This window comes from Corticium candelabrum, chromosome 3, assembly GCF_963422355.1.
Source record: "Corticium candelabrum chromosome 3, ooCorCand1.1, whole genome shotgun sequence".
Taxonomy (NCBI): Eukaryota; Metazoa; Porifera; class Homoscleromorpha; order Homosclerophorida; family Plakinidae; genus Corticium; species Corticium candelabrum.
Genome location: NC_085087.1, coordinates 7,620,660 through 7,632,490, shown reverse-complemented (window position 1 = coordinate 7,632,490; position 11,831 = coordinate 7,620,660). Strand labels below are relative to the sequence as shown.

General features: G+C 39.5%; 2 protein-coding genes and 1 long non-coding RNA gene across 4 annotated transcripts; 1 reads left to right on the top strand and 2 right to left on the bottom strand.

Moving 5' to 3' along the window:
• Positions 1–1,892: 1,892 nt before the first annotated feature.
• Positions 1,893–2,560, bottom strand: LOC134177749 (zinc finger protein 420-like). The gene is made up of 3 exons (XM_062644525.1): positions 2,362–2,560; positions 2,078–2,200; positions 1,893–2,014 (listed from the first exon to the last, which is right to left on the bottom strand). The coding sequence occupies exons 1-3, from the start codon at positions 2,558–2,560 to the stop codon at positions 1,893–1,895; spliced, it is 444 nt and encodes a 147-aa protein (XP_062500509.1).
• Positions 2,561–3,786: 1,226 nt separating this feature from the next.
• On the bottom strand, positions 3,787–7,351 carry LOC134177459 (uncharacterized). Of its 2 annotated transcripts, XR_009969522.1 has the most exons (9): positions 6,961–7,351; positions 6,691–6,901; positions 6,512–6,624; positions 5,959–6,446; positions 5,803–5,896; positions 5,475–5,746; positions 5,256–5,413; positions 5,073–5,186; positions 3,787–4,349 (listed from the first exon to the last, which is right to left on the bottom strand). It is a non-coding gene; the product is annotated as an uncharacterized LOC134177459 (long non-coding RNA). The 2 variants fall into 2 exon arrangements; XR_009969521.1 differs by having other exon boundaries at positions 5,256–5,746.
• A 666-nt stretch (positions 7,352–8,017) lies between these two features.
• On the top strand, positions 8,018–11,814 carry LOC134177284 (uncharacterized). The gene is made up of 10 exons (XM_062644066.1): positions 8,018–8,200; positions 8,275–8,477; positions 8,706–8,752; positions 8,811–9,486; positions 9,588–9,621; positions 9,694–9,762; positions 10,156–10,284; positions 10,346–10,548; positions 10,622–10,969; positions 11,379–11,814. The coding sequence occupies exons 4-10, from the start codon at positions 9,409–9,411 to the stop codon at positions 11,610–11,612; spliced, it is 1,095 nt and encodes a 364-aa protein (XP_062500050.1). The 5' UTR covers positions 8,018–8,200; positions 8,275–8,477; positions 8,706–8,752; positions 8,811–9,408; the 3' UTR covers positions 11,613–11,814.
• The last annotated feature ends 17 nt before the right edge of the window (positions 11,815–11,831 follow it).

Below are 11,831 nucleotides of genomic sequence, written 5' to 3'. Positions count from 1 at the left end.
CACCGAAAGTGATTGTTACCAGCATCTGGTATTTTTAGAGTGTTAGGTTTCCTAGTTAGCCCTAAAGCCGCAACTATAATTCTGGAACTGACTTTTAGCTAAAGCCGCAATGGACTTTAGCTTTTTGTAACGGACTTTTAGTCTAGCTACTGTAGAAGCGACACTTCAGAAGGTCAACAAGGCACCAGTTCTCACTATCTAAAAAATAAAATTTTTTTTTTGAGAAAATGATGGGTATGTAGGAATGGGTATGTACTTAATCATGCTCATCTCGTACATCACAATCTTTTTACCTAGAGTAATTAAAACGCAGCAGTCGTGTGTGACACTCACAGTACTGGATTGTGATGTAGGAGATGAGCATGATTAAGTACATACCCATCCCTACATACCCATCATTTTCTCAAAATGTTTTTTTTGTATTTTTTAGGTAAAAACATTGTGATTGAAAAGAGCTCTAAAACTAAAGAGGGATAATGCATCGAATATGTGTATGTAGTTTGAAATGGAAACGACAGTCCTAGTAAACGTGTGCAGCTCGGCCGGAATTTCAATCTTTGATTGCCTCTCTAAACAACTCCCACGTTACGCCCAGCATACACGGAAGTACGTAGCAGCCCATGGATGTACATAATAACACTGATTGCATCTATATACAACTCCCATTACCTAGAGGTCCGCGGAAGAGATACACGCCTGCATGCACAGAGAGTCAGGCAGGACGCCGCGCCGTTGAACATAGTGGTACTGTACATGTTCAACTACACGCAACTGTAAGCAGCATGTAGCAGCAGGTGGAAGTGGCAGCTAGGCTTCCAAACGGTAGTCACATGTACACACGTGACCGGAACAACATGGCGTTGTGAGAAGCAGTACGTGGAATTGCTTGGCAGCGGTTGACTGATACAAGGTGAACTTGCACATTTCTAGGTGTTGGGTCAGTGCAATTCTTCGGACAAGAGCGAATCGTTTGGTGTGACTCTCGTCGTTGTAGCTGCTTCGAGTGAGGCGCTAGCCTGGCTGACAAAAGTGAAATGTGAAATGTGAAAGAATAAATTTGGTTTTTTACTTGCCGATAGCTGGCTTCTGAGACGCTTAGTGTCAGCGGTGATAGTCTGGCTACCATTAGGAACGTTTGAAGGTGAACGCTACGTGGGTCCGATATCTCTGTAATGAGTTCTGAGAGATCCCGTTTGGATGCGTTTGGATACTTTTGTATGGGCCGCCATTTTAGATTCTTCGCATCTCTACGTAGGGAGTCTCCCTGATACATGCATATACAGTAGACATGCAGATGGTTGCAGTTCTGTACCTTCATCGTCGCTTGCAATTCAGAAACCTTGAACAAAACAGACATTCCTAAAGTGCTCGAATGCACCGCAAGTGTGTGACAGTTATACTTACCGTTCGGAAGAGCGTATTTACGAGGCAATCTCTGTCGTCAGCTTCCGTGTGTACAAAGAACATTCTCGCTAGTAACTAGACAGATAGACAACGAGACAACACAATGAGGCAATTGCATGCAATGTCATGTTTCATGATGCTTGCATCATGCTTACCACAACGAGCGAAAGACAAAGACGACAATCGGACATGTTCCTTATTGTTTACTTCGCAGATCAAACTCAACACAAAACGTACGTGTTCACAGCTGAAAGTGTTACGTATAACTGATCAACTTCCGGGATAGCTAAACTAACAATTCCGGATAATAAGCGGGTAACGCACTATGTTTAGTAATTGTGTAATGAGAGCACTTCCAATAGTATCGCCAGCCTTCCATGCAGTTCCATTCGACTAGCATCGAAACAGTCAGCAAAAACAGACTAACCACTGAACCGGCAGTGGCGTAGCTACGGGGAGCCTAGGAGGGGCCTGGTCCCTCAAAAAAATTAAGGCGTGGTCTTAATTTTTAGGCTTGCTTCATTTAACAAATAGGGAGAACATGCGGCTTTGTGGTCACTTCTGAGTGATACTGTCTGAACATCAAGATGTAATTCATCTGTGATAAATACTGGAAGTAATTATTTACATTTAGATACACAAACAACACAATGAACATTTTAACAGAAATTACCTTCTCTGTTAGTACATGGATCTGATATCAACGTCTCTAACTCGTGTCTGTCTGATCCAGTAGCTACATCATCATCCTCTTGAATTTTCGTCACAGATTTACCAGTATCATTTTCATCACACTCTGAGACCGACACAATCAGACTAATAACTGTGCATTGAAAATCACTTTGATTCATGTGCCTACGCCTCCGTCTCCGCGTGCCATCATCAGGCCGATGTACTGTTCTCTGGTGAGCTCTCATGTGATCCTTCCTCGTAAATCATTGACCACAGATGGCACACTCATGCTGTTTAAATCTGTCATGGACATAGTTCTGATGCGATCTAAGTGAACTCCCGTGGAAAACTTTTTCTCGCATCGATCACACGAATACGGCTTCACGTGATCGTGAATCGCTTTATAGTGTGCAACCAGATTGTCTTCTCGAGTAAACTTTTTCTTGCAGACTCTACACTCAAATGGACTCTGACCATCATGCATCTCTGTGTTTTAACATGTTATATCGTCATGTAAAATTTTTCTTGCATATTTTACACTGACTGGACGTGTTTGAATATGCAGAAGTGCGATTGTGGACCGTTGACTGGTGTTTAATATAGTTATAATTTTGAATTTGTAGAATGTTGGGGCTTCACTATTCTAGCTAGAAACCTTGCAGCCGGTTGTAATTAGTTTGCTCACAGTGGCGTAGCTCGGCTGAACTAAGGGGGGAGAAAGCGCCAGATCCAGGAATTTTAAAAGAGGGGTTCACCGTTAGCACTTATTTATAGCATCACTAATATTCTCTTTTATAATGAAATTATATAAAATTATTTAACCACGCCTATTGGAAAAGAGGGTGTTGCAACCACCTTAACCCCCACTCTAGATGCAGCCCTGGGGTCGCAAATCTCGAACAAAACATAATGTATGTGAGTAGATTAGAATATTACACGTACAAACACACACACGCGCGCACGCACATACATCGCTCAATGTCAGTGCACATGATATAAATTAATTGTCCCTACGGTACCTCAATGCCAATCATTTTACAGAATTTCTTTAAACTGTTTACCATTATGTATACGCACGATATACTACTGGGCAGCGGTCTACTGATCTAGTTTAACTGAAAATGATCAACTCAACGTCAAACAGTTGGCCACGTCTGCATGTCTGGATGGTTGAGGTTTGTCCACGAGCAAAGCCATGTACATGACGCGACATGACGCGGATTCTTTTTGACATGCGAGCAACATATGTGTGGCCTCGGAATCTCCATAATGAGCGGAAGTATAACGCGGCTCTGTCGAGAGCTGAAAGACGATCGGAAATAAATTGCTAGCCTGGGGGGGACGTGCAACCTGTGAACAGAGGTAGCTACGCCACTGGCTCGTGATCATGCAGCCAGCCAGCTACTATAGGGTCTAGATAAGCAATTGGCACGAAATCTAACCATGTGAAAACCCGAGTATACAACACATCAAAATCGACGTCAAACAGGATAGGACGCCAGTTGTCTATTCTATAGCTAGCAGCTATATATATATTCTGCATGTCTTCTGATTAAACATAATTAATTAAGAGAATGGAGATCTACAGATCATGAAGGGGGTCAACTTTGCAGGATTCTACAATATGGAAGAAGTGTATGCTAACCAACATACACACCAATAATCAAGTTCTTGCAAGAAAAATAAGTGTTGAATGTGCACACCATCAGATGAAGACCATTTCTTGAGTATTTCACAACTCAATCACACTCAATAATGTTAGGAAATCGAGACACAAAAATACAGCTTGAACCTAACATTTTCATACAGACTACTTGAGCTGTGATATCTCCTACAACAATTGCTACCAGGTCCTGAGTCTCTTGAACGAGAAGTAAACGCTTTCCGATCAGCTCCTGAAGATTACTGTAAGCATCAACAACATCAGTCATGCAGTCATTGTCATTATGCAATAATGGCCACTCCTCCATTTTAAGCCATTGAATAACAGCAAACCATTCACATCCAAAAATGATAAAGAGTAATACATAACCAAACAACGGCTGTTCTTCATGACATTCAGTAAATTCAACAGAATAAGAATTTTTCTTTGTCACGTGACTTTTCTTGATTGTATCACATGACCAGCTAGTTTCAGTCTCCCAACAGTTTTGACAAGCAAACCACAACAAAGTTCCTCATTGCCAAGCCTCCTCAAAACAACATTGATTGGGTCAACGAACAGACCCGGTAGACAAAAAACTTTCACAGAATCTTCCACTTCAAAAGGGAACCTAACAAAAACCACAAATATATAGGCATATATAAACAAACTATTCAAAAAAAATTCATAAAGAAATCAAGCCACATACACAACAGAGACCAAGCTTCATATACTTCATTTCAATGACATGTATATGATGTTGTTTAGATTAAGACCGTTGATATTAACTAGAACGAATCCCAGTTCTCTTAGAAAACATGCATATATGGGATAACATTTCTGCTACAACAAAAGAATGTTTCGATGTAGAAATCTGATAGCAGAGTTTCTAAATCAGATTCATCGGTTCCAAAATAGTTGATGCTGAATCAGAAATGTCAGCAAAATTTCAAACTATTAATTCTTGTGGTTTTCAAGGCTACAATTCAATCGAGCCAATAAATATTTCCTAACACTTGATACTCTGTACTACACAGAAATCCAATACTTTAGGTACAAATTTAAAGTTTACACTGACTGCACACGAGAACAAAACAGATATATATGTTCAGGTAGCAACCGATGTCTGACGAATACGTTAGTTGTGACCTGCTAGTACAGCAAAATATACATTTCTATAGCCCACAACATGCTCGCAAGTCACACTCGTATGCTCAACAAAGAAATCTGCTTTGCAAATCTTGAGATCTTCAGCCAGTCGCACATACAGATAATTTAGAGATGTAGGCAAATGGCAACTTGAATTATCTAATTAGCATTACTATTAATTGATAATTACATTAACCTTATATACCATATCAGTCCAAATTTTGTAGCCAAACGAACTACAGGTGGTGCTAATAGCTGGTCAGTCAGTGATGGTAGCACATCTGAAATGGTCTTAAATGATCATAACAACTGATGCAACCTAAATCCCACACAACAATCAAAGCTTACAAACAAGCAGCTTGGTGGGGTAATTCACAGTTATGTATACCTGGCTGCAAACAAATCGTGTGCCATGTACAAAGCTTTTAAGAACTCCATTTAGGGATTCATACCAAAAGCAGGAATGACCCCACAAAGCACCCCACTTCTCTACAACATCCGGCAAATGCTTCAGAAGGTGTACTTTCATAGTCACTGCTTTTGTGCCTATATATAAAGAGAAGGTCAGAGTTCAAAAGATAAGATAAATGTATTAGGATGTATGTACTCATTCCAATGAATCAGAGAATGACAGGCATGGTATAGCTTAAACACAGCAATTAATACGAGACACGTATATACCATATAAAACTTTATAAATTTAATAAAACTTCAGCAGCAGTTTACGAGCCTCTTCTATTTGCTCTCTTGATATATAACTTTGACAAAGCAATCGGCAACCAATCACCAGCAAAGAAAAATGGGCAAAGTATTCTGTTGGATGAACTCCACCTAAGACAGGCAGTGACCAATGGAAGAGTCAGGAGCAAAGCTCATTAGCTGTACAATGTACTGATTTGATGTCAGCCTCAACAAAATTTTAAAGAAGTACATACCTTTCCAAGTATAGAATTCCTTCATAGTGTGTGGACTGCGATTGATAACAATCGGTGGACATATGGAAAGAAGGCGTCTATCCAGAAACACAACCTGTTTCCACAAAGAAATGTCAATCAACATAGTAACTAAAATATGACAGTTGATCTCTATACCTTATCACCAATAAAGTAAGATTCAGATCGTTGAGTCAACCACATATCAAGAAGTGCCCGAACAATGCCAAGACACACTACATGCATATAATCAATTGTAACATTGTCAACCATGTTGAAACCCAGTGCTGCTATTAAGGGAGAAACCACAGGAAGCATACCACAACACTGCAAAATAATGCATAAAGTAACAACGCAATAAAAAAGAAACAAAAAACTACACGTATTGCTGAGTTAGTTGCTGTTGCAGTTATAACATTTGTTTCATAGATTCATGCGTTCTTCTCTCTAAAGTACCATCGTCCGGCCAGTACCGATGTAGATGGTCATCTCCAATGGTCATTCCAGGATGGTAACAATAGCAACATGCAGCAATTCCATTAGCATTTTTATGCACAGTAGCATTGCCCTAGCTGGGAGGTCACATGTCACCAAGACAAGCCGAGCTCTACAATGCTGCATTCCTCTAGCAGTCTCAAATAGAGCACCTACATTGCCCATACATAATATGTCAAAAATACCACTAACTTCAACACTGTAACAAAATTCATACCTTCACTTGAAAGCACACCAATTTGCTGGATGAGAGGCTCAAGAAAAGCTTGACTAGGTGGCTTCCAAGGCTGAGACCACAAATCATACGAGACGACATACTTCAAAGAATACCTATAAACAGTAAACAAATATACTGACTTACTAATGGCATATATACTAATATGCTGCATACTCTACCAATATTTAGGTGAGAGCTCATTCACTGTAAGGTTGTAAGGATGTTTTGAAAATAGAAACTTCATCAGTGTTTAGAAAGTCAGTGTTATATTCCAAGGTGTCTGGGTGCACCCAATCCTAGTGATATACCTGTAGCTAGACCCACTGGTGATGTCAGAAAACAGTGATTGCTCCTCAAAATTTCTTAGCAGATGAGAGCAAAAAGCAAGGTCTGTAATAGAAAGTAAACGATTTAATGACAGAAATGACAACTATTATCAAAATGCCTACCACGGAATAACTGTCCATGAGCAGTTCAATATTAAGGACTAGAAACTCAAGAGGTCGACACACACCAAGGCACTCAGGATGTCCACAGTGTTGCTCATCCTCTCGCATTATGGTGTCACAGTTAGAGCAAACAAATCTCTTTTCATATTTAGACATGGCAGATTGCTTCCTCCAGTGAGACTTGAGCCTGTATAGTGATGTAAACATTCTATGCCCTGGCGGAAAGTGAGCAGTAAGAAGCTCGACTATATCTTCAGCAGCCTTCTGAGGTATCTTATGGTGAACTAGGAACTCCATTATAAGGACTGCACTCAAATTTAACATCAATGGACAACCAGGAAATATTCTTTCATCTGCATCTGTGTCAACATTACCATCACTACTTGCAGACAGATAAGCCCAGTTCCATCTGTCAGATCCTTCTCCTTTGTCAGAATCACTTTGACTACACAAGAAATCAGTGTCTTCTTGACAATCTTCAGGTAGACTGGTGCTCTCTTGCTCTATTGAAGATACAGACTCAGTTTCCACCGAGACTGAACACAGACTCAGCATCATCGGGTACATTTTCTACAGACATCATTGACTGATTAATATCAGGTGAACATATAGATGACGTATAGTCTCAACATAATAAAGAAAACGCCCAGCATATGACTATACGTATACAATTACTCTTGTCTGACAATTAAGTTATTTAATCAAATCAATCCATCTCTCTAGACAAAAACAACAGTATTCGCATCTAAAGACTTACTACCCGCCTGCTTCTCTGTTACTGTTGCTAGGTGACCACTGAAGAAAGGAAACGTCTGTAACTGTTGTCGTCTCATCTTCCAAATTTTCAGAATCTTTTGGTAGTTCCTTTTCTCGACAGACTGCTTCCTCGACTTCAAGTCTCATTCTTCTTGGCATCATCTCCGTGTTCCGAAGATACTCTCTTTAGGGGCTACGCTTTCCTCTAGACGCCATCATCTAGGAACCTCCCGTATGTGATTTACCTCCCGTATGTAAAGTTGTAAAGTTGTAAAGTTGTCAACTGCTCGTTGTTGGAATGAAGCAACAGCGAATCGGTAGTCGCTCTCGCGTAATGTTTGTCGGTGATTTCAGATTCCACGTGGTCTTTTGACGTCTTGTGTGTCTTGTTCAATCTGAATGTCTGCAAAGGATTGAAGAAAGAAAATCCGTCCAGCCACTCTTGCCAACTACGAAGTGGATTCCAATTTGGGCGACGATAACGGTAAAGTGTAAAGGTAACTGCTTACTGGTAACTGGTATTGCATCTAGATTCTAGGAAATATGTTTGTTCTACAGAAATCGAACACGATCCTGGCACTAGAGTTTTGTTTCCCAGGACAACCAAACTCAAACAGTTTCCAGATCCGAATCTTGGAAATTGAGGAGCGCGAACTGCGACGAAATCTCTTACGGTATTGTTACTGTCGGAGATCCAGTAGTGGTTTATTGGAGCCCTGTGAAAAAGTTTTATGACGCAAGAATCGTCGAAGTTCCTCGCTGTAAGTTCATCATAAATTTTATTGCAATTTTTTCGGTTTTTCTCGTCAGTACGGTTATGTACGTCATCATTCTAAGTATAGATGTCGTTAGCTTGTAATTTTTACATTCTGTGTCAGAAGTACACTGCCAGCTAACAGTGTCTTGCATCCTTGCTGTTTGTAATGAATGTTGTAGCAATTATTCTGTCATATGATCACAAAGTAAACGAACGATGTTTCTTTCTCTAGTGTGCAGTTCAGGGGCAGTCAAGAGACAACTTGAACTAGATACCAAGGTCATACATTTTTGTTTTTTAGATAGCTGCAGGTGGTATCAATTTGTATTTTGAGCAGGAAGTCTCTGAAGTAGTCGAGACAAAAGAAGAAGAAGAGCAGTGCAGCTGTTAAAGCCCCGAGGGAGGCATACGTCTCAAAAAATGCTTCCTTACTCAAAGCTGCAGCTACAGATCTCGACGTCAGACTGAGTGAGCTAGACAGCGCAAGTGGCAGACAAAAACGTGCGCTAGCTAGGATACAGAACATTGCAAACACTTGCACTAATTGCTCGTATACACCGCTGACACCATATATGACCGGTTTTCAACGACTCCGCATAGCAACAGAACTCCACATCGAATAGCACTTAATCAGCAGGTAGTAGAACACTTATGACACGTCTCTGTTGACGTCATTCAGCTGCTTCTATTCCATTGTAATTCAACCAGAACTAGATTATTTTTGAAACCACTACCATATTTGGTATTTCTTCAAAATAACAGCAACATCAAAACGTTTCGTCAATATTGACGAGGTGGAGTGTTGTCTGCCAATGATGTCGACTTCCGTTTCTCTTGAAGCTATATAGTCTCATGCAGTTGCCAGACTGCAGCAGGCAGTTCTCTTGTTGAAGACTGATAGAACAAGTTGGCCCATTTGTACGTGTTCGATCACTATGCAGCAAACAGAATTCGTTGTGCTTCTAGCACTCATGGTGACCGCTACAACAATGACGGCGGCCTCAGATGAAATGGTAAGACCTAGCGTGCGTGCCACTTCATTTATGTAGATACCAGTACTCTTCTTGATACTTATGCTAACGACTTGAATTGACAGTTTTTTGCTTTGTTGCAGGAGAGCAAGAGTTGCAACAGTAGTTTTTGTTCAAGTGAGATATCAGATATCGATATCACAGATTTTCTGTGATTACTTAATATCATTTGTAACAATGAGTCTCTAGATGCAGTACCGTCAGGTATGTATTGTGTTTTTGGCGCTGTTAGCAAAGGAGAAATGAAAGGAGACAAAGGTACAAAAACAATATGTAATTAGACTGAGAAAAGTAGAATTACAGTTTGACATAGCAACTAATGAAAATTATTAGGCAAACGTTGAAATGAGAGTTTGTTGCCTTTGTAGGGCGTGCTATTTTCTCGCACTCGAAACCTTGAATCACACAACCACTATTCCAAAATATTTATATTACATTCATACCTAACTTTTTTAATATACTTGTAGACATGCTTAATTAATAACTAAATTGCCTCAATATTTATTCATCTCTATTGATTGGGTAATCTGGTGTGATGGAAATATAACATTAACATTAATATTAACATTAACAATATGTAATAAAACAGCTAGTCAATATTACTTAATTGTCATTCAATGTCTTTGTATTGATATTATTAATCTTTTGTAGGGGAAAAAGGAATGAGTGGAAAAGTTGGTCCTAAAGGCTTTCAAGGTGAGCGCGGAGTGAGGGGATTAACTGGTCCAGTTGGACCGCCAGGAATTCTTCGTCTGGACGATTGTTCTAATACAAAGAAAGGTAAAACGACTTGAAATACTTCAGAACGTTGAAAGGCATATTGAGTTTATGTTTGGAGCAGGAATATTGAAATATAACGACAATGTAAATGAGATAGAGTATTGCAATGGCATCAAATGGTTGACTTTGCTTCCACTAGCACAACTTGGCAGTTCGTCTTTGCTGCCAGCATCATCGTGTAAACAAATAGCACTCATGTACAAATCATCCTTTAGCAATGGACCATATTGGATTAAACCATCTGCCAGTGACGCATCATATCAGGTTAGAAATAAGTTCAAAATTTGCAACTATGATAGCGGCATTTGAAGTTTACAAAACTTTCTGTATACAACAGACATTTTGTTATGGAAATGAAGGTTGGTCTTTGATTCTGAAGATAGATGGCAATCAGCAATCGTTTACTTACAACAGCTTGTTGTGGTCGAACAAGAAAACATTTCAACCAAATAACTTGGATTTGGATGACAAAGAAACGAAACTGGCTTCGTATTGGACACTACCATTTACTGAACTTCGTTTGGGAATGAAAGTAGATGGAACGACCAGATGGATCATCTTTAGCTATACCGCATCGTCTCTCTACAGCCTTATTGCTGATGGACAGTACAGGGGGACGAGTATTGGTAAGAGTAAATGGAGAAGTTTACTGCCTAGGTCATCTCTACAGAGAAATTGCAACAAGGTGAGCGACAGTCGAACACGCACGGCAATCGTTAAGCAAATATGGAGTCTTATAGATAATTATCACACTATCGTGTACTTGATATCATGCATGTAAACTAAAAATTCACTTGTGTTTGCTGTACTGACTTTCCGCTTGCAAATTTTACTGTCAGTATCAGCAAGTAAGAAGATTTTGATACATTTTCAATATTATATATATAATATTAGAGATATTTTATAGATTGTCTACAAAATGTAAAATATCTTTAATATCAAAAAGCAGACAAAAATCAAACAAACATATAGACGTTTGAATATATAACATGTTTATAACTCAACGTCTAGACAGAAAAAAAAATTATAAAACCAAAAATCACAAAAGGTACTACTACCATCTGCAAAAATTGACATTTGTTTATTGATTTTAGGAAGGATTCAACGTTAGAAGTTACCACTCACATTATGGACCAATAGTCTCACGAGCACGTCTAGGATTTCTTGCTAACGAACAAAACCAATGTGAGTCTCCAGACTCTTTCGTTGGTTTTGGAACATCGTGCACGCAATGGTCGGCCGGAAATAGTGCTGGAAACTACGCATGCTGCACTCCAGACAATGGCCCTGCAAACATCAAAGCAGTTGGCTACATCATGGCACGTTGAGATAAATACAGTTTGTGAACCGCTGTCTATAGCGACTAGCAACAATAGCGTACATTTCACATTTCGTACGTTTGCTCTAGATGACACATTGTTTACCCATTCATTTATTAGTGAAACGGATGTCTCATGCAATATTGTTCTATGTATAGGTAGTACGCAGCATGCAGAAAGCAAATTTTGCTTTCAGTGACGAAATAACAGTAACAAGTATGCTCTAGT

Excerpts from the sequence above, each read along its gene's own strand:
- LOC134177749 (XM_062644525.1), bottom strand. The coding sequence starts at position 2,560 with ATGCATGATGGTCAGAGTCCATTTGAGTGTAGAGTCTGCAAGAAAAAG. Across the intron at positions 2,201-2,361 it reads GACAGATTTAAACAGCATGA|AGTGTGATGAAAATGATACT; the intron begins GTGTGCCATCTG and ends TGTCGGTCTCAG. Across the intron at positions 2,015-2,077 it reads TCCATGTACTAACAGAGAAG|TATTTATCACAGATGAATTA; the intron begins GTAATTTCTGTT and ends AATTACTTCCAG.
- LOC134177284 (XM_062644066.1), top strand. The coding sequence starts at position 9,409 with ATGCAGCAAACAGAATTCGTTGTGCTTCTAGCACTCATGGTGACCGCT. Across the intron at positions 9,763-10,155 it reads AGAAATGAAAGGAGACAAAG|GGGAAAAAGGAATGAGTGGA; the intron begins GTACAAAAACAA and ends AATCTTTTGTAG. Across the intron at positions 10,285-10,345 it reads TTGTTCTAATACAAAGAAAG|GAATATTGAAATATAACGAC; the intron begins GTAAAACGACTT and ends TGTTTGGAGCAG.